Here is a 17,049-nt window from a genome sequence, read left to right as displayed (position 1 = left end):
TGTGCCACTGTCAGGAGTAAGGAATTGTTTAGGACCTGTGCTAGTTTCCTCTGGTTACTGCAGATGCTGACCCAGGCTCTGCAGAGGGCAGGATTAGCTGCAGAAAGCTGGTCTGCACACAGGAGGGGATTACAACTGTGGTTTTATGGCAAAGGTTTTTTGTTTTCTAGGTTTTATTTTCTTTTATTGTTATTTTTATTCACGGCTTTTGTTGGGTTAAAAAGAAGAGGTGTGAAATCCCACCACACATTCCATAGATAACTCCCCCACCTGCCGGGTCATTTAGAGAGCCGGGCTCAGCGATAATTAGGACTTGCTCTGTTGGGCTGAGTGAATCAAATGGTAGCCGGATTAGAAACAGGGAGCGTAGCATTCAGAATGTGGCATGTGTTCTGCCCATCTAATACGGTCCAAGCACACATTAAAGGAATCCATTGGATTAATAAACCAAACAGGCTGCTCAAATCCCTTCTGGACTGGCTAGGAAAGTCAACACCCTGAGATGCCATTTGTGTTTTGAACTGTTAGATCTGATCTGCCTTTTGCCGTGTTTGCTGTGTGACGTTTTGAGTTGTCTTACATTAGGAAATGTTTGCTCAGTGCCCTGAGTGCCTGCAGGGGCCTCCGGTCACTTTATAAGCAAAAGGTTGTTCTGCAAAACTTCACATTTGTTGGACAAATACAAGTCACTGGTTCAGTGAAAGTCCTGAGTTCTGCTACTCCAGGGCTGCCGAGCGGCTGCTGTCAGATTTGCCACGACTCCTTCACCCTGTGCTCAGCTGTATTTTTAGTTTCCTTTCTGTTTACGCAGAATTCGTATTAATATGCAGGTACGCTTTCCTGTCTCTTTACCCAAAGATAACTTCTACTTGTGCACGCTTGTTCCTGCACAGCTCAGAGTGGTAATACTTTCAGTGAAAGAACTCGAACAGTCACGTTCATTTTAGGCAGCCGTGGTGGCCCGTTCTGAACGACATCTGAGCATTTCCATACATGTGGTGCCTGGATCCCAATGGGTGTGAAACCTCAGGCAGGTGGGAACTGGCAGGCTTTGGAGCAGAGCAAACAGCCAACTGGCTGGGCATGGTTAACTTCAAAATGTCAGGAGTTTATTTACAGCTCTGCTTAACGTAAATGCCAGGCACTGAGAAAACCCCTGGCCTCTCAGTGAGAGCACTGCAGTGACGTCTCCTGCCTAATGAACAAGAGCAGTTGGTCTCCTCCTGGGTCAGGAGGAACTGGGCAGGGAGCAGTTGGACAAGGGCTGGAGGGGAGAAGAGAGGAGGCTGCAGGAAAACAGGTGGGATTGGAGCAAGGGCAGGGTGAGGATGCTATTCCAGGGGTCCGTAGAATCGGAGTGAATTATGCTCTGTAATTAACTCTCCCCGGGCCATAGTTATGAATTAGTTAAGCCCAGCTAGAATGGGGTGCCTAGTTCTCTGCACATCTGTATCTAAATGTGCCTGTTTCCACATCAGCCTATATGTGTATGTCTGTGGGTCTGTCTAGCTGTAGATAGATCCGTCTAAGATCTAGAGGGATAATAGATAACGAAATGAGAACAAACCGTGCCCTACTAACTCACTCCCTAGTGGCACAGAATTCTCAGTAAGGATTACAAGATCCTGCCCAATGTCATTTACAACCTCCTTGAGCTGACCTGGCTCCTCTCTGAGTCCTCTCATCTCCAGCCCTGTACCAGGGCTCCTGTGTGTATCAATTAGCACCCCAGGTGTCGCACTAATAATTCTTTCTCTCATGCGAGCTCCAAGTCCTGGTTCATAGCGGAGGGCGCTGGGCTTTTGTGGTTACAGATTCAGTTTTGCTTCGCTTCCTCAGTATGAAAATGCCTTGCGACTTCTGATGGTTAATCACTATTGTACAGCACTAAAGAGGGAAGATTTTCTCTAATCCCCTTTAAATGGCCTCAAAATGGGGGCTCAAGCAAAGATGACTAATGACAGACATGATTAAACTAATTTAGTAGGTGAAGCTTTGATGGGAGCCCTCTCCAGCCCAGGTATTGCCGTAGGGGACTGTGTCCTAATTATCCATATGGCAAATCCAAACCTCCTCACTTTTGTATTTGAATTAAGGAGACAGGGCAGGGGGAGGGTGTAGGCCAAAGGGTGCCTTTTTGACTGAAAAGATTTGTATTGATTTGCTGCAAAGGGCCACCTTGTATAATCTCACTAATGAGACAGTAAATCCAGATTCTTTTAATAACCAAGTATGCATCCCATGCTTTGTCAAATGCCTTTACTGCATCTCTCATCAAAGGATTCCCTGTGTACATGTATTTGCCTTTCAAAAGCTGTCAACTATAGTGAAATATAAAGGCAATGAAACATGTCTACACAGCTCTCCACAGAAGATGCGCTGTGCTCTGGAAATCTCTTTTCGTGAATTACGGTACCAGACAGTGAACTCCCACAACCAGATTCCTTGCTGGGGCAAAGCTGAATTACAGTGAACTGAGCTCATGTGAGAGTGAGAACTGATGTTAATGAACATGTTCTAGCCCCATGCACTCCCTCTGGGGAGGGTGAACAGAAGGGCACATCATAGCCACGTAGGCGACAGGTGTAAGTTCAGGGCAGTATGCCTGACCCTTCTGCAGCATACACCTCTGTGATGCATCCTGGCTGACAGGCACTCTCAACCTAGTTAATTTCCTGGCAGAATGAAAGTTTTGTAGGGCAGACAAGCAGGCCATCGCCAGCTAGAGGGTTTCAGGGAAAGAGGGAGTTTTAAAATCCTATTGAGCCAGCTCTCTTCATAGGCTGCACACTTTCCCATGGGGAGCATGGAAGCTCTGCACCATGTGGACCACCAACAGCTGGTGGAGCAGGAAGAGCAAAGACACGCCTGACTCCCCTCCCCGAGCCGCTCCTGCCAGACCCTCTCCCTGCCAGACTCCGAAGGGGTGGCGGGCGTTATCTGGAATGTCAGCTTCACGCAGAAACCAAAGGAGGCTGCCTAAGGGCCAGGATGTGGAGGCTGAAGGTAACTCTGTGTTGGACATGAGGGGCCATCGGAGGCTCAGGAGGTAGCCTTGCAGGCTTGTAGCACCTTCTCAGCCACTCTTGCGTCAAGGTCCCAGCCTGCGTTTTGTGGTGAAATGGACTGAAAAGGGTGAGCACCAAAGCAAAATGCCCCTGACTCCTCTATCAGACCAGGCACCACGTGAGGAGCCGGGCGAAACAGGCTTCTGCGTAACTGATTGTAAATAATACTTAGTGAAAAGCTTAGGTCTGATGCTCAAAAGGAGTTAGGCACCGAAGACACTATTTCAGGTGCCTACGTCCCAGGTTTGGCTCCACTGCGATGCACAAACTCCTGTCTAACCCGTGTAGACCCCTAAACTCGGTGCCTCCATTTTCAGGGCCAAGTTCCTGCTGTGCCAGGGTTTCTGCCTCTGAGCATGTACACTGCTCCCTCCCTCTAGGCGTCCTCCAGGCACCTATCTCCTGCCCAAGCCCTAGGGCAAGTCACAAACCGGGGGAGAAAATCTGTTTGGCTCCCTAAGTTGCATCCAGGGCCTGTTCTGGTAGATGACATGCTCAGAGGCTGCCTCCTGGATCAGGTCCCATTCAAAACCCAACCGGCTGATGGGGAGGAGGAAGAGATGGTGGTGCCCAGCGGTTAGAACACATGCATGTTCCATGGTGGATAAATACTTACATAGACGTTGGGCCAGAGAGAGTGCGCAAGAATGGCTCTAACTCTGTAGTTCAGTGCTTCGGGCACCCACCTGGGACATGGCCTGGCTCCAGTCCCCCTGTTCCAATTGCTCTTTCATCCTTTCTCCACAGTGGAACATCATCAACAGGAGAGATTGGGGGGACCCCCCCTCCCATCCGAATACCCCATAGCTCAGTGCTTAGAGCACCTGCCTGAGAGGTAGGAGACCCACGTTCAAGTCCTTTCTCACCCTCTGGCAGGGGGGAGAATTGACCCTTAACACTCACAGTCCGTGCAACCTTTTAGAAGCACCTTATGAGCACTCGATAATTACTCCTCAGCAGACCAGGCTGAGGTAAGTGCTTTACAGCGGGGGAAACTGAGGCTTGGGAAAGTTTTACAACTTCTCCAAGGCCAGAGAGGGAGTCAGTGTCAGAGCCAGGCTTCGTCCCGAGGATTCCTGACTCCCAGTACTGTGCTGAGACCATGAGACCAGCCTGCCTCTCTAATGTGTTCCCGTGACATCACTGGTGCAGAGGAATTCAGCCTGGCTGATGATAACTCTGACCTCTAGAAATAAAGCCTACGGTGTACTGACGGAGAGTGAGGAATTGAGTTGTGGAGAGAGCCGTCCAGCCAATGCTACTTTAATTACAACGGATGATAGGCTCTTGAATGTATGGGAACAAGTTCACCGTGGTCATAAATCTGCTGAAATCAAGGGATTTATGCCAGCAGAGAATTTGCCAGCTGGGAACATAGGAATTGCTGTACTGGATCAGAACCATGGCCCACTTAGCCTGGTATCCTGCCTCTGAGAATGGCTGGTACCACTTACGAAAATCGCCGCAGGGGACAGCCATGGCCTAGCCAGCTCATAGGGAAAGTTTCTTCCTAACTTCTGTCACGTCGAGGTTGGTTCATGCCCTAGATGTGTTCCATGGTCTGACTCTTAATGAGAGGAAGAAGAAGGGGGATATGCATGCCCAGAAGCCAGCTCCTGCCTTGTGTTCCAGGCACCGCTGGTCTCCAGGCGGGAGAGACCTGGTCTGTGGTGCTGCAATGCAACACTCTCTCCAGCTGCCTGGCTACGTGACGTGGTTTCAGTGTGTAGGTGCCATTTGGCTCAGAACACAAACTAGCCCATTAAAAACATTCTTGGACAAATCGTTAGCAGGCTGTTGCAGTTTCCTGAAGATTTAAAGTCCATAAATATTTACTGATGCGATTGAACAGGCAACCCTGTTTTTAGACCATTTCGAACTATGAATTTGAAGCTGTTATGGTTTCATTAAATACCTATTAATGTGAACGTGTTTCTAATACCAGTAGGAAAGGAAAACAAAACCAAGGGGTTGTGATACAAGCTGCCTGAAACAAAGGCATTCACAGCTGCTTGTCCGGAGCTTCCTGCTTTTCTGTGGCTAGGAGCAAGCTGGTATTGAATAGGGATGGAAATATAATGCCCACCTAAGAATGATTCAAACGGTATTGAATTAATTCAATAAAGGGAAAGGATCTGTCTGTACTGACAGATCTGACATTTAAATTCCTGGTCCAGGGAGCTGCAGTATAAAAAGTTAATAGGATGTCGGTTTCTAACAATACATATCACATAATTCTAGGGATATTGTACGGGCCCCTTACAATTGCTGTACCACATGTGGAATATAGACTTCAGTTCTGGTCACCCCATTTGGGATAGATCAGTTAAACTGAAGAATCCAGTACAGGGCAGCTGAGATGCTCTGTGGAATGGAGGGGCTTATGAATGAGGTGGGAAAGACAAAATTGGGGTTATTTAGCTTTGAGCAAAGATGATTAAGAAGTAACACGACTGAAGGTTTTCAACCAGCTAGCTGATAGTTTGATCTATGGGAGGCTGCTGGACAGACCAGAAATAGGGATTATAGGTTTACGTTAAGAAGGAATATATGTCTCAGTAGTAAAAATTTCACGTGGCACTTTATAATGTGTGGTGAATACGGAACGGACGTACAGGGAAGGTGGTGGAGTCCAGTTGTATTAATGTGTTTAAGCAAAGGGACGAGTGTGTGGAATATAACACATGAAATGAGTTCTGTGCGTGGGAGGAACCAGCTTCCCTTTCGTGGAGTTGGGAGGGAAGTTACTGCTGGTCTTGTATACAAGAGAAGGTAAACAGGAGAGCCCATCTGACCGTCTCTAGTATTGATTATTGTGTGCCTCTGCCATGTTCTTTCTTGTTCATCTACTCTGTAAAGGACACTCCGTATCTTTTTAATGTCTTGTATGGGAGCCTTCCCAGGTCCCTAATTTAGTTTGGTTGCCCTTCTCTGGGCCTATTCTATTTTCACGGTTTCCTTTTGGAGAAGGACACCGTGCCGCCTACACATGGAACGCCATTCTAATATGTGCTTTGAGTGGAGGTCTTTATTGTGCTGCCCACCGCAGCAGCTGGATCTTTCTCCTAGGTGGTTAGTCTCTTTAGAACAATCAGTGTGTAGGAGTAGCTCACGGTTCCTTCCATTTGCACTTGTCGGGCTGAGTTTCATTTCTCAGTGCGTTACCCTTTTTACCTGGTATTTTTTGGGTCCTTCTGAAGTTCTTTTCACTCCTCTCTAGACCTGACTAGTCTGACTAATCTTGTGTTAGCTACAGATTCTGATTCCACATGGGTCAATTATTCTACCAGATCACTGGGAAACATACGAAATACCACTGGCCCCAGTGCGGATTCTTAGGACACCCAGCTATTAACTTCCTTCTGTGGTGAGCATGGAGCACTCATTCCCACTCTTTGTTCTCCATCTCTTAGCCAGTCACTAGTCACTTGTCTAAAGATTGCCTCAGCCAGTGATTCCCCCATCCCACATGTTGCTCATTAGCGTACTTCTTGTGGAATTAGGAGGCCGTACCATACAGTGTGTGTGTTCCATCGATGGTTGGTCTCTATGTTCCGTTTGCATTTGTGTAGTGTCTGGGCCTCATGCTGCCTGTAGTGATTTATTAACAGCAGCCACAGGAATGCAGTATGTACGCTAAGTCTGACTCCCTCACTTTGACCACACTTCCCTTTGGAGAGAAGTAACCCTCATAGATGCAAGGCCTTTAGATGGGCCTGGTCTTTGTGATGCAGGGATCGGTGCTAAGGTAGAGCTCTGACCGTTTGGGCAATGGATCTCAGATGCACATCACCGCGCAACCCATCCACTGTAACCCATCCACAGGAACCCTTTTGAAAGCCTTCAGGGCTGCTACGCCTGTATAATGATATTGCCATATGCCTTCATTCACCAAGCTATAATTTATTCTTATTCATAATTAACAGTAATGTATCCCCATTCAGGCCTATTAAAATACCAAAACCTTCACAGAGGAAAGCACAAGAATGTGCAGGACAAAATCAGAATATCCCAACCCCTTCCATGGGATATTGGGAATGATGAATGTTACACTACTGCTGTCCATCTTGCTTTTGTTTAATTATCATTTTTGTATTGTTCTTGTCTCTGGAGACTCGATCTGGCAGGAATGGCTTGATGGATTATGTATGAAATCCAGGTCAACATGTCCAAGTATTACTGCCTTGTAATTTGCTGCGCCACAGAGGCCAATATAGATGCCTTGTGTTATTAATTATACCAATATATTTTCATGAGTAATGTGATTAATTAGGCTGTATGTATTATGACTCCGCCAGACCTGTTCTGTTAGTGTGTTTGTTCTTGGATGGAACTGATTGACTTAGTGAGAACAACATAGATTCAGTTGCAACATAGATTCAGTCACATTTGTTTTCTTCTAGACTGTTTGAGGAAAAAATAATAATCCATAAAATTCATTTTTATGCAAGGAAAATGTAAAACATTGGGGTGTGGTGAGGGACATAATCTGAATAGCAATTCATAGCCGGGAGTACATTCAGTCCAGGGAACAGGCAACCTGAACTGACAGATGTTTTAAAAACGCCTTTGCCTTTGTTACTGATTGTGATCCTAAGAGCATCCCAGTGCCAGAGGGCAAGGTATTGTATAGTGAGTTTCAGCTGCTCTAACCAGTTCAGTGTGCCCCAACTTGCTATAGTTACAATCTGTATCTAAAAGGTACCATGTAAAATGTCGTTGGAAAACTAATAACTCCCTGATCATTAATATTCTTGTGAAACATATGCATGGAATTTTCATCACGAGTTATGGATATAACTGGATATAACTGGAATGATAACTAAAATGTGTTTAAACCAGGCAAGTCAGGGGGTGTTGGTAAACAAGGAATGTGTATATGCTTCTCGGTCCAGCTTGGTCATCAGGTTGAGACAATGAAATTCTATTTACATATGAGGTAAACAAAGCTAGAAAACTAACAAATGGGGCAGGAGACAGCATGGTGTCCTAGCAGGAGAGAAACTTGGGCTGGATGTTACGTTTCAAAGATTTGCCGGTCTATAAAGACTGGGGGTCTGACCCTTAAGTGATGAGCAATTGAATCAACTGATTCTATACAATATTACCGTATTACAAAAGTTTATCAAGTGAGGTGCTTTATGAATGCCTATGACACACTGGTGATTAATATCATTGTGATTTTGTATGTATTAATACTACATAAGAAATTATGGATACTTATTATTAGGCTTTATAGTTTGTGACCAAACAAAGGGCGAAACAGGCTTTCCCCCAGACAGGAGAGAAGGCAGCTATTGACCTGTCTCCAGAAACTAAGCAAGGTGTGACCAGAAACTATGGAAGCCCTTTTTACATAGAAATCAAGAAGGAAATGGGAAGCCCAGAGGAAGAGAACAGCATGAGGTCATCCTGCCTCTTGAAATGAGGTCATTGAAGTTTGGAAGAGATAAGCAAGGTCAAGGGCTGAAGCCATCTTTGGCATCCATCATTAGACAGACGTAAGGGGCCAGAGCTCTTGCCGGCTGAGAAAGCTGGGTCCTTCAGCCAAGGAGGGGTGGAAGTCTCTGGGAACTGAATCTATGTGAGAAATCTGTTTAGCAATGATCTTTCACCTGGGCAGGCAAGGGAAGCCAGCAGCTTGTACTTTTATGGAAGGTCCTGACTGAGGGAAAGTTACCCACGGCTGGAAAAAAGATTTGTGAGAAACCATCTTGAACAAAGCCTGTAAACTTGTTAAATTAAGTTTTAGACTTTTAGATGCATGTTTTCATTTGTATTTGCTTGTAACCCTTTCTAACTTTATTCCTTTTACTTGGCATCTCTTCACCTATGTCCTACTGTTAATCAATTTGTTTTATTTTATTACTGTAACCCAGCTCAGTGCTGTGTTTGCAGGGAGGGGTGTATTTACCCCAGTTAATGAGCTGTGATGTGCCATTAAAGAGACAAAAGCACAACAAACCTTATTTCTCAGAATTGGCCAGGAGAGGGCTGGACGCTCCAGGGCACATGATTTTGGGAAAATTCAGGACTGGGAGTGTGTTGAGATCATCTAATGGGATCTGCAGGGAGCCTCTACTCCACCGGGCTCTGACCCAGCACCCTAGAGGGTCAGCAGCATTGACCCCTGGGCAGGGTTGTGGACCCTCTGTGTTACCCTCCTAGGGTCACTTCCTACCACTGCTCTCTCCGCTTCCAGTCCCAGAAAAGGAGAAAGAAAATATAAAAGGGAAACCAAATTGTCAGCCCCAGCCCAACTCAGCATGCAGTCCTTGGGGTGTCAGGGAGGGTCTCTTTTGAGCTGGGATGCTCCCTTTTTAACCCTGTCTCCAGCTGGAGCATGCTCTGCAGGGTTGGAGGGGCAGGGCTAGCTGGGTCCAGTATAGACTCTTAACCCCTTCTGTTCCAGTGTGGGGTTTGTTGGCTGGAACCATGGCTAGCGGAAGCCAGAGTGCAGTGGGGGCCTGTAGACTGGCTGCTGGGATCAGAGCTGCTGAACCAGGGCTGTCTTGCACATGGGGTGTTTCCTGCACTCGTATAGACTGGCTGTGACCATTGCAAGCTGGGAGCTATAGCAAAAAAGCATTGCAAGGTCCCCAGGGTTACAGGGAAGGTGGTGACACAACCCCTCACTGGTCTGGATTGCAGCCCCAATGGACCGTGACACTGATGTCATCTTAGGTTTTGTTTAGGATTTTAAGATATGATGTGAGATCACATTAGCTAGCTCCAGCTAACAGCTTCTAGTCAAGGCACAAGCACATGCTAACATGGTGAAAGTAAAGCCTGTCAGGAAGACACGGCTTTAACGCGATTATTTTCGCACATGCTGAAGAGCGTGTGTTAGACCAAGCTAGCTAATGCGCTCTATCCTCAGACCACAAAACCCTCCTCTACACAAAGCGACAGATAATAAAACCTGAGCCACATGGAGCCCCACCTGAAGCCAGTGGGACTGCAGAGTTCCACCCTCACCAATTCAATTGCAGGATATAGATCACACCGTTTACCGTTTGTACCCTTTATTTCTTTAGAATTGCACTCAGCTTGGGCAGTGACGTTGGACTGGTCAGTTTTGCTTGCTGTTTCTCATGCATAGTTCAGTACTTTTGTGTTTTGGTTTCCAACAACGCTGCACCCTGCTTTCACGGAGTTTATTCAAAAATATTGAAGGAGCCTTTTCTGTTTGTATCAGGTTTGTAAATCACATTTTTTCCCCTTTGCAAAGTCAAAATATCGGGTCTAAATCTAGTTGACAGTGTGGTGCCTTGGAGACTTGCTTACACCCCCCAGCATACTGCAGCTCGCAGAGGCGTTTGCACTTCATAAAGAAGTTTGATAAGGTGTTGTCAATTTGCATACTTGGAGGAGAGGATGGAGCACTCACAGTTCAGCTGCACAGCGGGAACAATCACATGTGGACAGATTTCAACAAAGGGTCTTTCAGGTTAAACAGCAGTTTGCTTGGCTTCTTACCCTCTGTGTTAGCTTTGAGTCTGTGGGCTAGAATCTCCCTCCCAGTTCTTGCAGGACCCTGTAGTGCAATCATGACATCATACGGAAATTAGTGTGATGTCCCAAACAGTGCTCTGACTTCCCCATAGGACCCAGCAGCTGGGCTCAGGCAGGAGGAAAGCCCTCATTAAACCTAAATCTCTGCAGTAGTCAGGAAATGGTTATGTGCCCGCAAAAAAAAAAAAAAAAAAAGGGGTGAAAGAATCACTGGCCAGTCCCTGCTTTAATCTAATGTGTTTGGCAGTTCTCCCTGTTGTGAAAGACCCTCCCCAAGGTCTTCTGGGCCTGGTTTTCCATTGAGCTGCACCTTGTGCAGTCCTTTACACTGGTACAAAACTTGTGCAAACGTGCCACCAACCCAGAACAGCAACACATTGCACTCACTGCCCAGATGCAGAATGGTGGAGAACCAGGGCCCGTGTTTTCTGCGTCAAGATCTTTGTGCTCAGGATACTAAATCACCACGGCACTGAGGACTGTTGTGTCTTTTGTTTCCATAAAGGTCAAAGAAGAGTCATCCTCCTTTAAGTGCCAAGAAGAGGCCTTCTACCTTCTGGTGCAAGAAGACATTGAACAGTAAGGCTGCTGCGCGGCTTTTCATTCCTGAGCAGGCCCCGGCGTGGACCCTGGTTACCCCTTGGTCACTTCCCTTTTCATTATGAGTTAGATCACGGGAGCTTTTCTTGTGAACTTTGTGTAACTTAGCTCTGTGTCGCTACCGCTGCTGATGACAGCCATGTCCTTTTGTGGGATAATGTCCCTTCCGCTGATACCCACAGACCTACTCTTTGCCCATCTGGCTTTTCTTCTCATTGTAGCTGCTGGGACTGGGGGTGGGGAGAGTCCCTTCTTCATTTGAATCTCACTCGACACAGTAAGCATGATTGAGGCTCCTGAAGGACCAGGGCTCATCGCTGGCTAAATTAAAGCCCCACTGACCATCCCTTCTGTTCATTGACACAATCCTTAGACCACCATGCCCACCTAGTAATGAGGGTGGCACTAGTCCCTGAATGCCTTTCTTTGATCTCACTAGTCTCGTTCAAATGGGACTGCTTCCGTGCTTTGATGGATTGAGGCTCGAGAGCTTGCACCTTGCAGGATTGAGCCCATAGCCACAAAGCAAAACGAAAGCTGCCTCTGGACAGCATGTGTCTGTGTCTGCATTCAGGCCCACTGAGTTCACTGGTTGAAGCATTTTAGTCTGTTGCAGGCTGCTTAGGCTTTGCTCCTCACCCAAGCCCTCGTCTTTGCCAGCTGCTGCAGGCTGGCTCTGAGCAGTGGCTCTTTTCCAGGTCAGATTCGCTTACCCAGTTTCAGATGTTACCAGTCTAAGTGGATGTAATTAAATGTTTCTGTGAGTGAGAACCACTTGGAGAATGTCTGGCAGTGACTCAGGGTTCCCACCTTCACTGATATTCCTAACTGCTTGGTTGTTTCTTTACAGTGAGCCCATGAAACATTTTAAATTAAATCTGTGCCCAGCACAAAAGCGCAGATTGAGATGCTGATAGTTTTTGTGCTTCTGCAGGAATTGCAACGTGCTGCACTCCTGGCCTCCAGTGATTGCAGCATCCTGAACTAGTGGGCAGGTGCAGTGTAATCCCCCAGGGACAAGACGTGCTTGTTCTCATCTACCTCTCTGTGACGATGTGACGCAGCAGGGAGGGGGGAGTGTTGACCTGGGAATGTGCCCTGTGGATGGGAGACCTGAGAGCCTGTCACCTGAGCCAGGAGGGGGAGGGGGAGGTAACACCTCTGCCCAGGAATGTGAAGACAGGCTGCAGGAGAGAGCCTGCTGGGGGAGGTTAGTTTTCAGTTTGGGGATGGGTGGAGGAACACAGGGAACCCCAGGGCTGGGGTCTAAGCTCCCTGCTCCCCCAGAAGGACTTGACTGAGGGGTCCTGGGTGTACCCACAAGCTCTGTTTTGGACTGTGTTCCTGTTGTCCAATAAACCTTCTGTTTTACTGGCTGGCTGAGAGTCTCAGTGAATCCCAGGAAGCGGGGTGCAGGGCCTGGACTCCCCCACACTCCGTGACACTCTCCCTGCTATGAACAATCAATAAGAATGGCCATACTGGGTCAGACCAATGGTCCACCCAGCCCAGTATCCTGTCTTCTGACAGTGGCTAGTGCCAGGTGCCCCAGAGGAAATTAACAGAACAGGGCAATTATTGTGTGATCCATCCCCAGTCATCCACTCCTACCTTCTGGCAATCAGAGGTTTAGGGACACCCAGAGCATAGGGTTACGTCCCTGACCATCTTGGCTAATAGCCAACTTATCGCTTATCTAGTGCTTTTTTCAACCCAGTTATATTTTTGGCCTTCACTACATCCCCTGGCAACGAGTTCCCCTGGTTGACTGTGTTGTATGAAGAAGTACTTCATTATGTTTATTTTAAACCTGCTGCCTATTAATTTCATATGGTGACCCCTGGTTCTTGTGTCATGTGAAGGGGTAAATGACATGTTCCTAGTCACTTTCTCCACACCAGTCACGATTTTATAGACCTCTGTCATATTCCAAGCTGAACTGTCCCTGTCTTTTTAATCTCTCTTCATATGGAATCTGCCCCATACCCTTAATCATTTTTACTGCCCTTCTCTGTCCTTTTTCCATTTCTAATATATCTTTTTTGAAATAGGGCAGCCATAACTGCACAGAGTATTCAAGATGTGGGTGTAGCATGGATTCATAAAGTGGCATTATGATATTTACTGTCTTATCATCTGTCCCTTTCCTAATAGTTTCTAACATTCTGTTCGCTTTTTTGACTGCTGCTGCACATTGAGCAGATGGTTTCAGTCAACCACAGTGACTCCAAGATCTCCTTCTTGAGTGGTAACAGATCATTTAGACCCTATCATTTTGTACGTGTAGCTGGGATTATGTTTTCCAGTGTGCATAACTTTGCATTGATCAACACTGAATTTCATGTTCCATTTTGTTGCCCAGTCACCCAGTTTAAAGTGAGATCCCTTTGTAACTTTTTGCAGTCTGTTTTGGATTAAACTATTTTGAGTAATTTTGTATCATCTGCAAACTTTGCCACTTCTGCACATTGAGCAGAGGTCTCCATTGAGCTGTCTACAGTAGTGCCCAGGTCCCTGTCCTGAGCTGATACGGTTAATCTAGACCCTTGTAAGGTGCATACGTAGTTTAAATTTTCCCCTCCAGTGTACATTACTTTGTGTTCATCAACCCTGGACTTCATTTGCCATCATGTTGCCTGTTCCCCTGGCTTGTTTAGGTCTCTCTGAAGTTCCTCACCATCCTCTCTGGTCCTGACTGGCCTAAATAACGCTGCAATGAAAGACCTGCGACTGGCCCAGGGCAGCTGAGTCAGGCTCGCGGGGCCCAGACTGTGGGGCTATTAAATTGCAGTGTAAACATTTTGGGCCTGGGCTCTGAGGCCCCACAAGGCGAGAGGGTCCTAGATCCTAGGCTCCAGCCAGAGCTTGAACATCTACGCATCAATTTTATAGCTCCAGACCCTGAGCACAGAGAGCCTGAGCCAGCTGGCCCAGACCAGCCATGGCTGCACCGTGTGTCTTTTGTTGCAGTGTAGAAATGTACGTGTCATATGCACAGGTGGCTCCCTCACTACTCACCTCCCTTCATGAATATATTCAACAACACAGGGACGTAGTATGGAATCCTGCTGCCTCCTCTGTTAACCTTTTCCCATGGTGCAAATTGACCGTTTAATCGCATTCCTTGCTTTCTGTGTCTCAGCCAGTTTTTGATCCGTGACAATACTTTGTATCTCACTGGTTGATGACTTAGCTTATTTGAATCTAAAACCATTTGGTCAACTGGTTCTCCTTTATCCACTGCTTTTCTGACACATTCAAAGAATTCTAAGAGATTAGTGAGACACAATTTTCCTTTGCAGAAATCCTGCTGGTTAGACCCTGTCATGTTATGATCTTCCAGGGGTTTTGCTATTCTGTTTTTAATTATCATTTTAACCAATTCACCAGGTACGGATGTAAGGCTCATTGCTCTACAATTCTCCTAGAGCCTTTTTAAGATATACTTACAATATTAGCTACCCTCCAGTCCTCTGGAACAGTGGATGTTTTCAATGAGAGATTGCAGATTTTTGTTAGCCCCTCAACTACTTCAGCCCTATGCTCCTTCAGACCTCTTGGCTGGACCAGCTGGCTCGGTAGCTAATTGCTTTTTAAATGATCAGTTTGCCTCAGATCTCTTTTTCCGCCACCTCAGCCTCTGAGCGCACCTCAGCTTTGTTACCAGAAGGAGCAGGTGTGATGTAGGAATCTCCCCAACGTTCTCTGCAGTGAAGACTGGTGCAAAGAAATCATCTAGCTTCTCAGCACTTTCCTCGTCTTCCCAGATTGCTCCGCTGTAACTCCGGGTGATCCAGCAGATTCACCAATTCTTTCCCAGGCTTCCTGCTTCTGACTGAGTTTAAGACTTTCCTGTTTCTTTTTGCACCTTTAGCTATTTACTCTCCGAACTCTATTTTGGCCCTTCCATGTTGTAAGGGCGATGATTTCATCTCCCTGAGGGGACTAAAGGAAGGGTCCTGTTCTCTTTTTCACCCCTATGCTGCTGACTGGCGAGCAGCTTGGCAGCCTCCCAGCGGGTTGCCCCTCCCCCATGCCCATCCTTCGCTGGCATGAAGAAAATGTGTGGATGTGATAAGGGAAAGAGGACTGTATCAGGGTAGCAAAGAGGTGTGACACTCCATGAGCTCTGCTCAGGCCAGCTCCAGAATGGATAGCCCCACTAGGGAGAGGACAAGTGCACATGGTGGGGGCAGCAGGGAAAGGCAGTGTCCTCTCTGAAAGGCCCAGTGATGCCTCCACTTCTCAGCCAGCTTGAGGAGTCTTGGGAACAGAATCACCAGGAGATTATGCTGGGAATATGCCTTCCCCTGCGAGTGGGGCTGGGTATAAGGGCAGCGTCCTAGGCTGGTGCAGCGGGACAGAGGTTCGGTTTAAGAAAATGAAGTCATCACACGCCTGGAGAAATCTATTGAACTTGGAAATAAAAGACTTCTGGGTAGCAGCCGAGCAGGGACACCTAGGAGAGCATCTTTTAAGACCTGAATGGTGCAGGAAAGAGAGGGACCCTTCAGTGTTGCCTGTGTTAAAAGGGAAATCTTTGGGCGGAAGTGAAGACTGGATGAATGATTATTTCCAGAAGCTAGAGCGGAGATCCAAGGGAAAGATGCAGACTCGAGCTACAGGGTCTGAATGGCGGAGTGGGTAGATGTCCCGGCCTATGTTGCAGCATGGTTTAATATAAACGAGGATGCAGGAAGTAGAGCAATAAAGACAGAGTGGATCAGAAGCTGCTGTATGTCTGTGTGGGGCCTTGGTTTGATTTGGTGGGCATGCAGTTTGTTACATGAGAAGTGGGATCTGCCCATGGCCACAACTGGCATCCAGCATGTTGATGGGCATAGCCCGTGATGGCTTTCTGTTGTGAGTCTCTGACGAGGTTCTCTGTCTATGACTGACCAGGCACCCTCTGTAGCCGTTGGTGCTGCCATATGTACTGGGGCAGAGGAGACGCACAGCTCACGAGGCCTGCACAGTATCAACAGGGTGGACGGGCGGGAGCTTGCCCGGGCTGTGGCTGTGCTGCAGAGACATAAAGGGCTAGAGGTGCTGCCAATGTCCTTTTGTCACCTGGCACTGGTGCTGAAAGGCTCTGTGGTGTGTCCCTTAGGTAGAACTGTTCCCTGTCACCATGGTGCATTGTGAAGGGAGTCAGGGACGGGGAGGCAGGCCCCATGTTCTAGCTACAGTCAACGGTTTAGGCCAAAACATGGCAAATAACACATTTATCGGGCAGTTGAGCAGTGTCGGCCATAACTTGGGTGTGGTGACAGCAGGCTGAGAACCAGTCACCCTGGTTCATTACTGGCAAGTCCTCTCTTCAGGGCCTGCTGCCTATTTATTTATTTGTCCTAGAGCAGTTTGGAGTGAGATTCCTGCTCTTAACAGACTAACTGTAAACACAGGGGCCCATTACTAATACAGCCCTGAGCTTTCAATTCCCGGGGCCGGAGGAGGACTGGAGCAGCCCTGTGGATTGGCCAAGCACTGGAGATGCAAGTCACATACAACAGCTACACCGGGGGAAAACGGGCAGCAGCTTGAAGCTGCCAGAGACCATCCTGACGAGGCCAAAGCGCTCGGAGCGCGTCACTAGTCCCTCCTCGGGAACAGTCTAGAAAGGAACCAGCAGAGCAGTTAGTTCAGCTCCTCTCCTGCAGGAAGGTGGACCCTTGGCGAGCTGCTGACTGCGAGATGTGTGACAGTCCCCTTGCCACAGCAGCTGCTTCTTTCGTGAGCCAGACCCCTGTGGCTGATCGAATAACACCCGCACCCCTGGCCAGGGTAGCAGCCACACGGAGAACAGGCCAGCAGCTCAGCCCACTTCCAAATGTGATCCATTCACCAACAGTGACAACGCGAAGTA

At 47.5% G+C, this 17,049-nt stretch overlaps 1 protein-coding gene across 9 annotated transcripts in view; it reads left to right on the top strand.

Annotated features, from left to right (window-relative positions):
* The window catches only part of TNRC6A (trinucleotide repeat containing adaptor 6A), a 189,630-nt gene that overhangs the window by 54,102 nt on the left and 118,479 nt on the right, over nucleotides 1–17,049 (top strand). For all 9 annotated transcript variants that reach the window (XM_048865728.2, XM_048865727.2, XM_048865726.2 and 6 more), the window contains one exon: nucleotides 11,089–11,162. In XM_048865728.2, the coding sequence (XP_048721685.1) occupies nucleotides 11,089–11,162 (74 nt within the window). The remainder of the gene's footprint in view (nucleotides 1–11,088; nucleotides 11,163–17,049) is intronic.

The sequence above is a fragment of the Caretta caretta genome, chromosome 10 (genome assembly GCF_965140235.1).
Source record: "Caretta caretta isolate rCarCar2 chromosome 10, rCarCar1.hap1, whole genome shotgun sequence".
Classification (NCBI taxonomy): Eukaryota; Metazoa; Chordata; order Testudines; family Cheloniidae; genus Caretta; species Caretta caretta.
This window is presented reverse-complemented; position numbering and strand designations above follow the sequence as displayed.